Source organism: Stegostoma tigrinum, chromosome 12 (assembly GCF_030684315.1).
Source record: "Stegostoma tigrinum isolate sSteTig4 chromosome 12, sSteTig4.hap1, whole genome shotgun sequence".
Classification (NCBI taxonomy): Eukaryota; Metazoa; Chordata; class Chondrichthyes; order Orectolobiformes; family Stegostomatidae; genus Stegostoma; species Stegostoma tigrinum.
In genome coordinates this window covers 78,075,265-78,090,828 of record NC_081365.1, presented here as the reverse complement: position 1 = coordinate 78,090,828, position 15,564 = coordinate 78,075,265, and the positions used below count along the sequence as shown (strand labels likewise).

At 46.7% G+C, this 15,564-nt stretch overlaps 1 protein-coding gene across 6 annotated transcripts in view; it reads left to right on the top strand.

Moving 5' to 3' along the window:
• The window catches only part of phldb2b (pleckstrin homology-like domain, family B, member 2b), a 158,261-nt gene that overhangs the window by 38,747 nt on the left and 103,950 nt on the right, over positions 1 to 15,564 (top strand). For all 6 annotated transcript variants that reach the window (XM_059650469.1, XM_059650467.1, XM_059650468.1 and 3 more), the window contains one exon: positions 12,010 to 12,132. In XM_059650469.1, coding sequence (XP_059506452.1) covers positions 12,010 to 12,132 — 123 coding nt within the window. The remainder of the gene's footprint in view (positions 1 to 12,009; positions 12,133 to 15,564) is intronic.

Below are 15,564 nucleotides of genomic sequence, written 5' to 3'. Positions count from 1 at the left end.
TTGTTTAGTGGTAACTTCAGATACCCCGGTTAATGTTCTGGGGATGTGGATTTGAATCCCACCATGACAGATGGTGAAATTTGAATTGAATCAACATCAACAGTAGCAAGCTGGTCTAATAGTGACCACTGTCAATTGTTGTTTCAAAAAGAAAACTATTTAGTCCACTAGGGAAGGGGAAATCTGCCATTCTTATCTGGTGGGGCCTACATATGACTCTAGACTGACAGCAATGTGTTTAACTCTTACCCACCCTCTGGGGAATTAGGGATAGGTAATAAATGCTGACCTGACCAAAGACTCCATCATTCTGTAAATGAGCAGCTTTTTTAAAAAGTCTTCCCCTAGTCCTCTACCATCTGTTAATGGGAATAGTTTTTCTGCGCTTACCTATCCCAACCAGTCATCATCTTTTACCCCTCTGTCAAATCTTTCAATCTCCTTTGCTCCAAGACAACATGGTGACTTAGTGGTTAGCACTGCTGCCTCACAGCTCCAGGGACCAAGTTTGATTCCAGCCTTGGGCAACTGTCTGTGTGGAGTTGTTCTCCCTGTGTCTGCGTGGATTTTTGCTGGGTGCTCTGTTTTCCTCCCACAGTGCAAAGATGTAGATTGGCCATACTAAATTACCCATCGTGTTCAGGGATATGGGAGTTATGTGCATTAGTCATGGGAAGTGCAGGGTTATAGAGATAGAAGAGGGGAATAGTCTGGGTGGGATGCTGTTCGAAGGATTGGTGTGAACTTGTTGGGCCGAACGACCTGTTTCCACATCATGGGGATTCTTTAAATAAAGAAACAGCCCCAACTTCATCAAACTAACTTTGTCACTAAATTTCATCATCCCCTGAACTGTTCTGATAAATATCCCCTGCACCTGCAGTGTGGTGACAAAAACTGGCTGTAATACTCTGTGGGTATGGCCAAACCAGACTGTTAATGTAGGAGATGGCTGGCAATCGGTTTGAGAAACCCATTCTTCTTGGGAAATGGAAGCACCTCAAGAATTTTAACCTAAACTATGACATTTTGAGATTATCGCCCCAGACCATTTCAAAGCTATTTAGTCAGAACATTGTAAGTACACAATTTCATGTTATCTTCATATGTTAAACATCAGTCAGATCACCCCGACCCTGATAAGTATACTCCTTTAATGTACGCATTTCTAGTTCTGAGTCTATCTCAGACATGTTAATCTACCAGCTCAACTTGGTGATTTTTCTGAAACTCTAACACCCTCAACAAATGTAAGGAGACTAGCATTAAATACTTGCGTCTTTACAAATGGAGGACTTGGCCAAACTGTTGGAAGAAGAAAGGATTTGCATTTCCAAAGCACTTCACAGCCAGTAAGGCGCTTTAGAAATGTGGTCAGTGTAACCTGGGAGACATGGCAACCAGTTTGTACACACTCTCATGAGCAGCAGTATGTTAAATGATCAAAGGCCCAGAGGTCCTCAAATCAGCTGTGGGGTTGCTCCACAGTTCGGTTGTAGACACTTAGCTTATTGTTTGCAGGGATTTCTCGGAGGGTGACCAGGAGTTTACCTGTGGGGTTGCCTTTCCCAAAAGTAGCTAACAAAGTAGTCAGCACATCAAACGGGCTAAGGCTGGGCTATGTCAGCTTTCCTGTTCTCTAATGCTGCCTGGCCTGCTATGTTCCTCCAGGTCCACACTTTGTTATCTCTGACTCCAGCATCAGTAGTTCTTGCTATGTCAGTGATTTATAACCCTACTGCAAAGCCTCTTCCAAGGATGCCCACCTTGAATAAGTTATCCTCCTCCCTCCCCCTTCTCATTTCTGAAGAAGGGTCTCAATCTGAAACGTCAGCTTTCCTGTTCCTCTGATGCTACCTGGTCTGCTGTGTTCCTCCAGCTCCACACTTTGTTATCTCTGACTCGAGCATCTGCAGTTCTGGCTATCTACAGTTGGACTGGATAATAAAATGTGAGGCTGGATGAACACAGCAGGCCAAGCAGCATCTCAGGAGCACAAAAGCTGACGTTTCGGGCCTAGACCCTTCATCAGAGAGGGGGATGGGGAGAGGGAACTGGAATAAATAGGGAGAGAGGGGGAGGCGGACCGAAGATGGAGAGTAAAGAAGATAGGTGGAGAGAGTATAGGTGGGGAGGTAGGGAGGGGATAGGTCAGTCCAGGGAAGACGGACAGGTCAAGGAGGTGGGATGAGGTTAGTAGGTAGATGGGGGTGCGGCTTGGGGTGGGAGGAAGGGATGGGTGAGAGGAAGAACCGGTTAGGGAGGCGGAGACAGGTTGGACTGGTTTTGGGATGCAGTGGGTAGGGGGGAAGAGCTGGGCTGGTTGTGTGGTGCAGTGGGGGGAGGGGACGAACTGGGCTGGTTTAGGGATGCAGTAGGGGAAGGGGAGATTTTGAAACTGGTGAAGTCCACATTGATACCATTAGGCTGCAGGGTTCCCAGGCGGAATATGAGTTGCTGTTCCTGCAACCTTCGGGTGGCATCATTGTGGCACTGCAGGAGGCCCATGATGGACATGTCATCTAAAGAATGGGAGGGGGAGTGGAAATGGTTTGCGACTGGGAGGTGCAGTTGTTTGTTGCGAACTGAGCGGAGGTGTTCTGCAAAGCGGTCTCCAAGCCTCCGCTTGGTTTCCCCAATGTAGAGGAAGCTACACCGGGTACAGTGGATGCAGTATACCACATTGGCAGATGTGCAGGTGAATCTATGCTTAATGTGGAATGTCATCTTGGGGCCTGGGATAGGGGTGAAGGAGGTGGTGTGGGGGCAAGTGTAGCATTTCCTGCTGTTGCAGGGGAAGGTGCCGGGTGTGGTGGGGTTGGAGGGCAGTGTGGAGCGAACAAGGGAGTCACGGAGAGAGTGGTCTCTCTGGAAAGCAGACAGGGGTGGGGATGGAAAAATGTCTTGGGTGGTGGGGTCGGATTGTAAATGGCGGAAGTGTCGGAGGATGATGCGTTGTATCCGGCGGTTTTCCCCCCACAGTGATCGAGAACGCCCTTGACCGCGTCTCCCGTATTTCCCGCAACACATCCCTCACACCCCGCCCCAGCCATAACCGCCCAAAGAGGATCCCCCTCATTCTCACACACCACCCTACCAACCTCCGGATACAACGCATCATCCTCCGACACTTCCGCCATTTACAATCCGACCCCACCACCCAAGACATTTTTCCATCCCCACCCCTGTTTGCTTTCCAGAGAGACCACTCTCTCCGTGACTCCCTTGTTCGCTCCACACTGCCCTCCAACCCCACCACACCCGGCACCTTCCCCTGCAACCGCAGGAAATGCTACACTTGCCCCCACACCTCCTCCTTCACCCCTATCCCAGGCCCCAAGATGACATTCCACATTAAGCAGAGGTTCACTTGCACATCTGCCAATGTGGTATACTGCATCCACTGTACCCGGTGTGGCTTCCTCTACATTGGGGAAACCAAGCGGAGGCTTCGAGACCGCTTTGCAGAACACCTCCGCTCAGTTCGCAACAAACAACTGCACCTCCCAGTCGCAAACCATTTCCACTCCCCCTCCCATTCTTTAGAGGACATGTCCATCATGGGCCTCCTGCAGTGCCACAATGATGCCACCCGAAGGTTGCAGGAACAGCAACTCATATTCCGCCTGGGAACCCTGCAGCCTAATGGTATCAATGTGGACTTCACCAGTTTCAAAATCTCCCCTTCCCCAACTGCATCCCTAAACCAGCCCAGTTCGTCCCCTCCCCCTACTGCACCACACAACCAGCCCAGCTCTTTCCCCCCCACCCACTGCATCCCAAAACCAGTCCAACCTGTCTCTGCCTCCCTAACCGGTTCTTCCTCTCACCCAACCCTTCCTCCCACCCCAAGCCGCACCCCCATCTACCTACTAACCTCATCCCACCTCCTTGACCTGTCCGTCTTCCCTGGACTGACCTATCCCCTCCCTACCTCCCCACCTATACTCTCTCCACCTATCATCTTTACTCTCCATCTTCGGTCCGCCTCCCCCTCTATCCCTATTTATTCCAGTTCCCTCTCCCCATCCCCCTCTCTGATGAAGGGTCTAGGCCCGAAACGTCAGCTTTTGTGCTCCTGAGATGCTGCTTGGCCTGCTGTGTTCATCCAGCCTCACATTTTATTATCTTGGAATTCTCCAGCATCTGCAGTTCCCATTATCTCTGATACAGTTGGACTGGAACCTGTATTTGGCATTGGGCACTGTACTGAACTTAATTTAACCATCTGCAATGTACTAAGTGTTTGAGGAATATATATTGACCAGTGCACTGGGGGAGGGTAGAAAATGAGAATTTCTCTCCCCACCTTCCAACAGTGTTTATTGAATCTTTGACTTCACATTGACTTAATTGAAGGTCATTTTCATTGTTCTTGTGTCGACTCAAACGAAGGTAAGGACTACATTTGTTTAACTCTGGATTTGAATTTGTACGGTGTATCAACTTCATCAAGATCTTTTCTTACTGTCCCCTCCCTCTCCAAAGACTGCACATTCCTAAATGCAATATCAATGTACATAGTCATAGTGATTGACTGTACAAAGGAACCCCTTTGGCCCATTGAGTTAATCTTGATTTGCCATAGAACAATTCAGTCAGTCACACTGACCTGCAAGTTTAGCTTTTCAAGTGCCCTTCTAATTTATTTTTCAAATCATTTGTCATTTCTGCTGATGTGTTCACTCCCCATATCCCTCAGTTCTAGACTCCCCAGTTCCAGTGGACAGCCTCTTGATGTCCACCCTGTCACAGTTGAGAATTTTGTACGACTACCCCATATTCTTCAAAACTCAAGAACATATAGGTTCATTCTACTCGATCAGTCCTTGTAAAACAACCATGCCATCCCACGAATCAGTCCAGTGAATCTTCATTACATCCCTTCAAGGGTATGTATATCATTCCCAAGACATGGGGACAAGATCTGTATTTAGCATTGCAGTGTGGTCTCACCCCCAACCTGTACATTTGTGAAGAGAGTCCAATCCCATTAATATACAAACCAACACGGCATTTACTGTCTGCATTGCTTGCCATAACTGCGTGTTAGTTTTATGATTTATGTGCAAGTACTGTCAGGTCCCTCGGTACCCCAAGATTTAATTGCCTCTTGCCTTTTAAAATTTATGTATCCATTCTTCCCATCAATGTAAATCAGCTCAAACTCGCCTGCATGGTAGTCTATGTTTTTTTTGCTTTGTTCACTCATTTAAGCTCTTGCAGTCCCTTTGTGCCATTCTTGTAGCTTGCATTCCCACTTGGCTTTGTCTCATCAACAAACCTGGGTATAATGCATGGTGTCTTCATCAAAGTCCAAAATATAGTTTGCATTTAGCTTAAGCCTCAGCACCGATTCCTACAACACTCCATTACTTAAGCCTGTACATCTTAAAATGGTCCATTTGTGTCTACATTCAGACTTAGGCTGACAAGTAGTAAGTAGCACTCATGTTGCACAAATGCCAGTCATTGACCATCTACAATGAGAGAAAATCTAACCATCTCCCCTTCACATTCAGTGAATCTTCCAATGAATCCTGGGGGTTACCATTGACCAGAAACTGAACGGGACTCGATATAGAAACACAGTGGCTACAGGAGCAGATCAGAGGTTAGGAATCCTGTAGCGAGTAACTCACCACCTGACTCCTCAAAGCTTGTACCATCTAAAAGGCACAAGTCAGGAGTGCGATGGAATACTCCCCAATTGCCTAGATGAATGCAGCTCCAATAACACTCAAGAAGCTTGACATCATCTAGTACAAAGCAGCTCACTTGATTAGCACCCTGTCCAAAGGCATTCACACTCTCCACCACTGACTTTCAACAACAGCAGTGGGTACTGTCTATAAGATGCACTGCAGAAATTCATCAAAGCTCCTGTGACAGCACCTTCTAAATTCTCAACCACTTCCATCTGGAACAACATGAGCAGGAGGTACATGGGAACACCACCACCTGCAAGTTCTCCTCCAAGCCACTCACCATCCTGAAATAGAAATATATCACCATTCCTTCAGTGTCTTTGGATCAAAATCCTGGACTTCTCTCCCCTAACAGCATTGTGGCTGTTCCTTTACCCCAAGGAATGCAGTAGTGCAAGGGGGAAACTCTCCACTTCCTTCTTGAGGGCAATCAGTGATGGGTATTAAATGCTGGTCCAAACATCCCTTGAATGAATAAAGAAGATTACCTTTGACTTGGCACCTTCAGCCAGGAGAAGGGTGGTTGGGAGAAGTGAGGATAGAGTTAACCATGGGTCACCGTTGATTTTGGAGAAGTTGGTGCCACCTTTGCTCGTACCTCTTGTTACTGTGGTTTCTGAAAGCTGTACTTCTGGAGAGTGTCAATCCTTAAGATTTAATTATCACTCCTCCTGTTCAAATGCAAATGTTTCCTTTCAACTGGTAGTAGATGTTAAGCATTCTTCGCGTCTACAATTAAGAATAATTTGTTTCTTTTTTGCGTCATTTGCTGTATGTGGTGGACCCACAATTTGCCTGAGTGATGCCACTTTGTGGAGTGCTCCATGTGTTAGACCTTATCACTGTAGCTTGTATGTTGTTGTTTTATAAGGGGAGGTGAAGAATGGCAAAGTTTAGATAATGTGCCATCTGGAACCTCAGGCTAATGGTCCACCACATGTGGCAAATGACACAAGAGAAAAACAAACTATTCTTAACTGTAGACGGGAAGAAGTCTTAACTATTTGCCACCTATAGGAAGAATACAGCACAATTTTGAAGTTGTTGTTTTTGATTGAGAGTTAGGTTGTAGGATCATTACCCTAGTTTTATTTATTTTATTTTGTTCTGTGATAGGATATGGCTATTAGTGATGATGCCAGAATTTGTTACACATTTCTAACCACCCTTAAAATGAGTGGTTTGCCAGGCCATTTCAGAGGCAGTTAAGATAAACCACATTGCTGAGGGTCTGGAGTCACATGAAGGCCAAACCAGGTAAAGATGGCAGATTTCTTTCCCAAAAGGACACTTGTGAATGTGACAGATCTTTACAGCAATTGATGATAGATTTATTGTCACCATTGCTAAGACTAGTTTTCAATTCTGATTTATGAACTCAATTTAATTTCCACTATCTGCTGTGGTGGGATTTGAACCAGTATCCCCACAGCATTAGCCTAGGCCTGTGGAATGCTAGTCTGGTGGAATTATCACTACACCATTGTCTGATCCAATTATGTTATTAAGAAGGGCTTTTTTCTTATTAATCACATGTGGGACATGGTGGGCCAGCATTTATTGCCTGACCTTAGTTGACCTTGAGAACGTGGTGGTGAGCAACCTTCTTGAACTGCTAAAGTTCATGTGGTGTAGGTAGATGCACGTGCCTTTAGAGAGGAAATTCCAGGATTTTGACCCAGTGATACTGAAGGAACAGTGAGATATTTCCAAGTCAGGATGGTGGATGGCTTGGAGGAAATTTGCAGGTGATAGTATTCCATGTATCTGCTGTCACTGTCCTTCTAGATGGAAGTGGTTGTGTTCGGAATGTGCTATCTGAGGATTTTTAGCAAATTGCTGCAGTGCATTTTGTAGATGGTACATATTAATGCTACTGAGTTTTGTTGTTGGAAGCAGCGGATGCTTGAGAATGTGATGCCAAACTAGGGGGCTGCTTTGTCCTACATGATGTCAAGCGTGTTAAGTGTTGTTGGAACTGCACTCATGGAGGTAAGTAGGCAATATTCTGTCACACTCCTAGATAACAAAGTGTGGGGCTGGATGAACACAGCAGGCCAAGCGCATCTGAGGAGCACACTCTTCCGTCACACTCCTTCCTTGTGCCTTGTAGCTGGTGGAGAGCCTAAGGAAAGTCAGGATTACATTCTGTCGTGTACCTAGCCTATGAGCTGCTTGTAGCCATTTTGTTTATGTGGCAAGTCTAATTGACTTCCTGGTCAGTGGTAACTCTCAGGATGTTAATACTGGGAATTAATTAAGTACCAGTTTTAACTTTGTGATGATGACATCATCATCAGAAATGAGCAGCATTTTGTTTCTCATAAAGGGGTATGAGTCTTTGGAATTCTGTTTCTCAAAAGGCAGTTGAAACGGTCTTGGTGTATTTTTAAAGCAGAAGTAGGAAGCTTCTTGAACACAACAGAAAGGTTTTCGGGGCAATTTGGGCTTTGCTTCCAGCAGGATATCTTTACTTGATATGCAATGCTTATGTTATCCCCATAACATAAGGAACAGAATGTGGATAATATGATATTGAAAGATCCAACGGAAGTTTATTGCAGCAATTTTTTGAACTTGCAGGTAGCATTCCCTCTAATTTTCTTAGTGGCTGCACAGGCTTTCAAGGCCCTTGAGTGTAGACACTTCATTGATCGGAACACTGGAGCAGTTGTATGGGCACGCGGCCTATAGGGAACATTGCTGTTAGGAAGTATGGAGGAGAGGCCATTTCCACCAAGAAAATGTCAGAGAAACACTAATCACCCAGCATCTTGGGGCAATTTATCACAATGCCCATCACAACCTACTGCCTGCGTTGTCAATGAATATTAGTGAGAGTCATTGGGCTCACAGTCATTCCAGTAGCAAATGCTGGACTGGTGTTTCTGAGGCAGAGTCAGCATTGTGAGTGGAGAGTTACAGGAGGGAATCATTCCAGGGCTACATTTGGAATGTTTTTCTTTGTCTCTGACCAAATATGGTGATGACTGGGATTCCACGATTCCCAACCCTTCTGATTCTGCTTGGGAAAGTGTGTAGGGAAGGGAATGTCTTAGGAATTTGCCTGCCTTATTGCAGTGGCTTTGTACAGATTGTGGAAGATGGTACTGCAAACCCAAAAAAAGCCCCGGAGTTCAAAAGGAATGTTGGCAAACAAAAGCCATGAGTGAACATCTGGCATGTCGAAAGAAAGCTGAATGCTTTCCAGATGTCCAGAGCTGTGGGCACAAGGAAGAAACACTTCTCACAGATTCTGCAACTGAGCCTCAACACAGCAGGAATTAGCTCTCCCCGTCGCAACATTTTGGGAGATCTGTCTGACAGGACCCTATGCAGCCTGGGACTTAATTGGATCAAGAAGGTAAACATAATCGTGTACATGAGACTGTGTATGGCAGGAGGATCTTTGGTTGCAGGGGGTGGGGGAGGGTCTCAAAGGCACTATGCCCCAAGCTGCAACCCCAGTCATACTTAGCAGTCTGTTGCTTATCGCCAGCTGGACTGAGTAAGAATTCCAGGTCTGGCTGTGTCCCAGAAGTGTTAACTCTGAGGGCTAGTCTCCTTGCCTACTGCCATGAGCACCTTTAATGGTGGCTAATCGTTACAGAGCCTGATCTAATCCTACATTTTTATGGGGATTGAGTAGTTTACTGGTGAGAAAATGAGCGACATTGGGGCTGGGTCTTAAAGTGGACAGGGAGTTCCTAGCAACAGAAACAAACTCCCAAAGTCATCAAAGTCCACCTGCTCCTTAGAAAATATTGAGACTGGAGGAGGCTTTTCAGCCCCTAGAGTCTGTTACTCAGGGAAAGGAGGGACATTCAGCCTGTCAAGCCTGTTATGTGGAGACAGGAGCAGGCCATTCATTTTCTTGAGCCCCGTACAAGAGGGTCAGGAGAAGCCATTCATCCTTTTGGGCTTGCTACACAGGAGCACAAAGCAACCATTCAGCTCCTTTAAACCTATTACACAGGAATGAGGAAGTGACACATCCCTCACACCCTGCCCCCGCCACAACTGCCCCCTTCCCCCCTTTGTTCTCACATACCACCCACCAACCTCCGGATACAATGCATCATCCTCCGACACTTCCACCATCTACAATCTGACCCCACCACCCAAGCCATTTTTCCATCCCCACCCTTGTCTGCCTTCCGGAGAGACCACTCTCTCCGTGACTCCCTTGTCCACGCCAAACTCCCCTCCAACCCCACCACACCCGGCACCTTCCCCTGCAACCGCAGGAAGTGCTACACTTGCCCGCACACCTCCTCCCTCACCCTCATCCCAGGCCCCAAGGTGATTTTCCATATTAAGCAGATGTTCATTTGCACATCTGCCAATGTGGTATACTGTATCCATTGTACCCGGTGTGGCTTCCTCTACATTGGGGAAACCAAGCGGAGGCTTGGGGACCACTTTGCAGAACACCTCTGCTCGGTTCGCAATAAACAACTGCACCTCCCAGTCGCGAACCATTTTAACTCCCCCTCCCATTCCTCAGATAACATGTCCATCATGGATCTCCTGCAATGCTACAATGCTGCCACCCGAAGGTTGCAGGAACAGCAACTCATATTCCGCTTGGGAACCCTGCAGCCCAATGGTATCAATGTGGACTTCACAAGCTTCAAAATCTCCCCTTCCCCCCACTGCATCCCAAAACCAGCCCAGTCTGTCTCTGCCTCCCTAACCTGTTCTTCCTCTCACCCATCCCTTCCTCCCACCCCAAGCCGCACCTCCATTTCCTACCTACTAACCTCATCCCACCTCCTTGACCTGTCCGTCTTCCCTGGACTGACCTATCCCCTCCCTACCTCCCCACCTATACTCTCCTCTCCACCTATCTTCTTTTCTCTCCATCTTCGGTCCGCCTCCCCCTCTCTCCCTATTTATTCCAGAACCCTCTCCCCATCCCCCTCTGTGTTGAAGGGCCTAGGCTCGAAACATCAGCTTTTGTGCTCCTGAGATGCTGCTTGGCCTGCTGTGTTCATCCAGCTTCACCCTTTGTTACACAGGAATGAGGAGTCCATTTAGCTCCCAGAGCAGGACACTCTGAATTTGTGGTTATTTAAGAACTGGGGGAAGCCATTTAGACCTTGAATCTGTTAAATAAAGATAACAGTAGGCCATTCACTGCTTTGAGCCCATTAGAAAGGTCTAGAGGAGGACATTCAATCCCTCAAGTGTTATAAAGGAAAAGGTAACTCAGCCCCTTGAGTCTGTTCTACTATTATACAAATCAGATCTCAATTTCAAAATGAGAAATTTATCAGAGACATGGATAGTTGGAGTACTTTTCCCCAGGGTAGAAATATCAATTACTAATGGACTTAGGTTTAAGGTAAAAGGGAGAAAGTTTAAAGGAGATGAGAGATGAATTTTTTTTTACACAGAGTGGTAAGTGCCTGGAATGCGCAGCCAGATGAGGTGGTAGAAGCAGAAACAATTGCAAGATTTAAAGGGTATCTTGAGAGATAAATGAATAAGTGGAGAATAGAGGGTTACGGACCATGTATAGGCAGCAGGTTTTTGTTTTAGAAAGGTGCCATGTGTTGGTACGGGCTTGGTAAGCCATCGGGGATGTTCTTGTGCAGTATTGCACTTTACTCCTTTCATTTACCCCTCCCAGTTACATATTGTTTTGAGTCCATACCTCACAAAAATCTCAGTCTTGAACATATTAATATCTGTTTCTCTGGGCGGAGCATTCCAGCACTCCACTATCCACGAGTGAAGCTGTGCTACCTGGTATCAACCCAAATTACCTGGCTCAAACGTAAAGCTTCTGGCCTCATGTGCTTCTTGGCTCTCCTTCCCGTACGAGAAGGAATAGTTCATCTCCTTCCTGCCCAACCACTCCTTCAGCCATGAATGAAAGAACGTGGTTTTGTGACCCTTCCTTTGAGTTAATAAGTTGGATTAGGAAAACAAAGTTGCTGGAAAATTTAATTTTAATTTAATGTTTCACTGTTCAGAGGAAGGGTCACCTGACCTGAAATGTTAACTTTTTTTCCTTCACGGTTGCTGCCAGACCTGCTGAGCTTTTCCAGTAACTTTGTTTTTGTAATCCAAATGATTAACTTATCATACAAAGTTTTTTTTCAAACTGTCCTGGCTACTTGCTGGCTCCTTACTCGGCATTCTGTTGGTGCAGGCTCAATTCAAATTGTTCATCATATGCTTTTCCAGGATGAATCACCAAACAGGAAATGTAAATATCCAAGGAGAAGGAGCTGCAAAACAGAAAGTTAGATAGAATAAAATTTGATAAAATTTCTGGCTTCATTTACTGCAGGTTGCATTCTATGCTTGGGTCAGTCAAACTACTTTCGTTTCAACCATCCCATAGAAGCCAGACGAATCAAGAACATGAAGCCCGACAATGAGATCTTAATCTCCTCACCCAACTTCATTCCAGGTAAGTGGCAGGTTATGAATATTAGGGCCCAGTCATGATTATGTGTGTCGAATCCCATAGGGGGCAGTGGTGGGCTGCTCTGGCCATCAAAACAAGGGAATGGTTTGCTTAGTGATAATGGGAACTGCAGATGCTGGAGAATTCCAAGTTAATAAAATGTGAGGCTGGATGAACACAGCAGGCCAAGCAGCATCTCAGGAGCACAAAAGCTGACATTTCGGGCCTAGACCCTTCTTCAGAGAGGGGGATGGGGAGAGGGAACTGGAATAAATAGGGAGAGAGGGGGAGGCGGACCAAAGATGGAGAGTAAAGAAGATAGGTGGAGAGAGTGTAGGTGGGGAGGTAGGGAGGGGATAGGTCGGTCCAGGGAAGACGGACAGGTCAAGGAGGTGGGATGAGGTTAGTAGGTAGCTGGGGGTGCGGCTTGGGGTGGGAGGAAGGGATGGGTGAGAGGAAGAACCGGTTAGGGAGGCAGAGACAGGTTGGACTGGTTTTGGGATGCAGTGGGTGGGGGGGAAGAGCTGGGCTGGTTGTGTGGTGCAGTGGGGGGAGGGGACGAACTGGGCTGGTTTAGGGATGCAGTAGGGGAAGGGGAGATTTTGAAACTGGTGAAGTCCACATTGATACCATATGGCTGCAGGGTTCCCAGGCGGAATATGAGTTGCTGTTCCTGCAACCTTCGGGTGGCATCATTGTGGCACTGCAGGAGGCCCATGATGGACATGTCATCTAGAGAATGGGAGGGGGAGTGGAAATGGTTTGCGACTGGGAGGTGCAGTTGTTTGTTGCGAACTGAGCGGAGGTGTTCTGCAAAGCGGTCCCCAAGCCTCCGCTTGGTTTCCCCAATGTAGAGGAAGCCGCACCGGGTACAGTGGATGCAGTATACCACATTGGCAGATGTGCAGGTGAACCTCTGCTTAATGTGGAATGTCATCTTGGGGCCTGGGATGGGGGTGAGGGAGGAGGTGTGGGGACAGGTGTAGCATTTCCTGCGGTTGCAGGGGAAGGTGCCGGGTGTGGTGGGGTTGGAGGGCAGTGTGGAGCGAACAAGGGAGTCACGGAGAGAGTGGTCTCTCCGGAAAGCTGACGGGAGGGGATGGAAAAATGTCTTGGGTGGTGGGGTCGGATTGTAAATGGCGGAAGTGTCGGAGGATAATGCGTTGTATCCGGAGGTTGGTAGGGTGGTGTGTGAGAACGAGGGGAATCCTCTTGGGGCGGTTGTGGCGGGGGCGGGGTGTGAGGGTTGTGTTGCGGGAAATACGGGAGACGCGGTCAAGGGCGTTCTCGATCACTGTGGGGGGAAAGTTGCGGTCCTTAAAGAACTTGGACATCTGGGATGTGCGGGAGTGGAATGTCTTATCGTGGGAGCAGATGCGGCGGAGGCGGAGGAATTGGGAATAGGGGATGGAATTTTTGCAGGAGGGTGGGTGGGAGGAGGTGTATTCTAGGTAGCTGTGGGAGTTGGCGGGCTTGAAATGGACATCAGTTACAAGCTGGTTGCCTGAGATGGAGACTGAGAGGTCCAGGAAGGTGAGGGATGTGCTGGAGATGGCCCAGGTGAACTGAAGGTTGGGGTGGAAGGTGTTGGTGAAGTGGATGAACTGTTCGAGCTCCTCTGGGGAGCAAGAGGCGGCGCCGATACAGTCATCAATGTACCGGAGGAAGAGGTGGGGTTTGGGGCCTGTGTAGGTTTAGTTTTGTGTTTGAAGAAGCTGAGCATGCACTGTTCCAGTTCTCTCTCATTTTCAAAAGATTTTAATCCACCTTTTTGCAGTAGATTCCAGACTAGTTCCCACTTCCAACAATATTTTACTACCCACATCTGCAGCATTCTTCATCAACTCAGTATTTCAAAAAAGCTCAGCTAAGGAGTTTTGCCCACTGTGATACTTTTTGCTTTCCTGTTTATCTTTGAGAAACTGAGACCTATTCTTACTGTTGATAGCTCGGCCAAAATACCAACACTCCCCCAACGTATCTGGCCAGTTTATTAAACCTTTAAAAATGGCTTTTTGCCGCTCAGTGTTTGACCTAAGCCTCTCTGCAGTGGTAAATCTGAAATACAGGAAGTCTTAATGCCCAGAAAAAGTACGCAATTTAAAGCCATTTAGAGGAGCTAAGATAGCTCCGATGGTTCAGCAATGGCTTTGCAATTAGATATTACTAGGTTCACGTCCCTGTTTTCAATCTGCTTTCAGTACAAAAAAAAAGTAAGGAAAATTGCTTTCTTGTGATTGGACAGTTAGTAACTGAAGTAGACAGACTTAAGAGGCTTAGGAAAACAGTCAGAGGGGCGATGCAGTTATTTTATGCAAAGATCAGAGTGTTCTATCTGGGAGCGCACTGGGTGCAGATTCAACAAGACATTTCAATTGATTTTGATTCATTATCTGGAAGAGTTTTTTGTCAGGAGTGCAGGGGCAAAACAGGGAACCTGGTCCACTGGACATCCTTGTTGGACAGGCTGAGTCTGTATCCATTGGAGTTTTGAAGAATGAGAGGTGATTAACCTTCAGTGGACACAACTGAGCAAGAAGCTGTGAGGACGTGTGCCCTTGTGGGAGAGACTAGAACAAGGGGGCACAGTGTAAAAATAAGGAGCCCCATTTAAGGCCACGTTTAGAGTGTTGTATGTCTTTGGAACCCTCTTCCCAGAGTGTGTTGGGGACAGGGTCATTGACTATTTTTAACAAATAATCTGATTGACAATTTAGTAGAAGAACATTGGGCTTTTGGAAGGCCAGATAAATAACATCGGTAGATATTGGGAGGAGGAGACAATGGCATAATGGTAATGTCACTGGATCAGAAATCCAGACTAACCTGTTGGGGAAAATGTATTCAAACCTCACAATGACAGCTGGTGAACTTTGAAATAAATTAATAAAATCTGGAATTCAAAACTGCTCATTAATGATTGCAACCATAAAACCAGCATCAGTTGATGTAAAACCCATCTAGTTCAATGATGCCCGTTGAGGAAGGAAATTGGACATCCTCACCTAGTTTGGTGTATATGTGTGGCTCTAAACCCACACCAATGAGTCTTAACTGCCCACTGAAATGGTTGTAAACCACTGAGTTCAAAGACAGTTGGGAAAGGGCAACAGATACTAGCCTAGCCAGTGACACCTGCATCCAATGAAAAAGGAAATAAATATACACTGTCCATTACTTCAGCCAGAACTGCAAAAGGGTTAATCAGATTTGCTCAACCTGGCTCACCTTTTCCCTGGCTGTCTCTGACCAGCTGAAAACTGGCAATTTTTTATTTTTGAATAATGATCAAGTAATTCTTTCAAACCAGGCTTCCTAAAGTGAGGAGTAGAGCTGGATGAACACAGCAGGCCAAGCAGCATCAGAGGAACGGGAAGGCTGACGTTTTGGGCCTAGACCGTCTTCAGAAATTGGGGAGGGGAAGGGGTTTCTGAA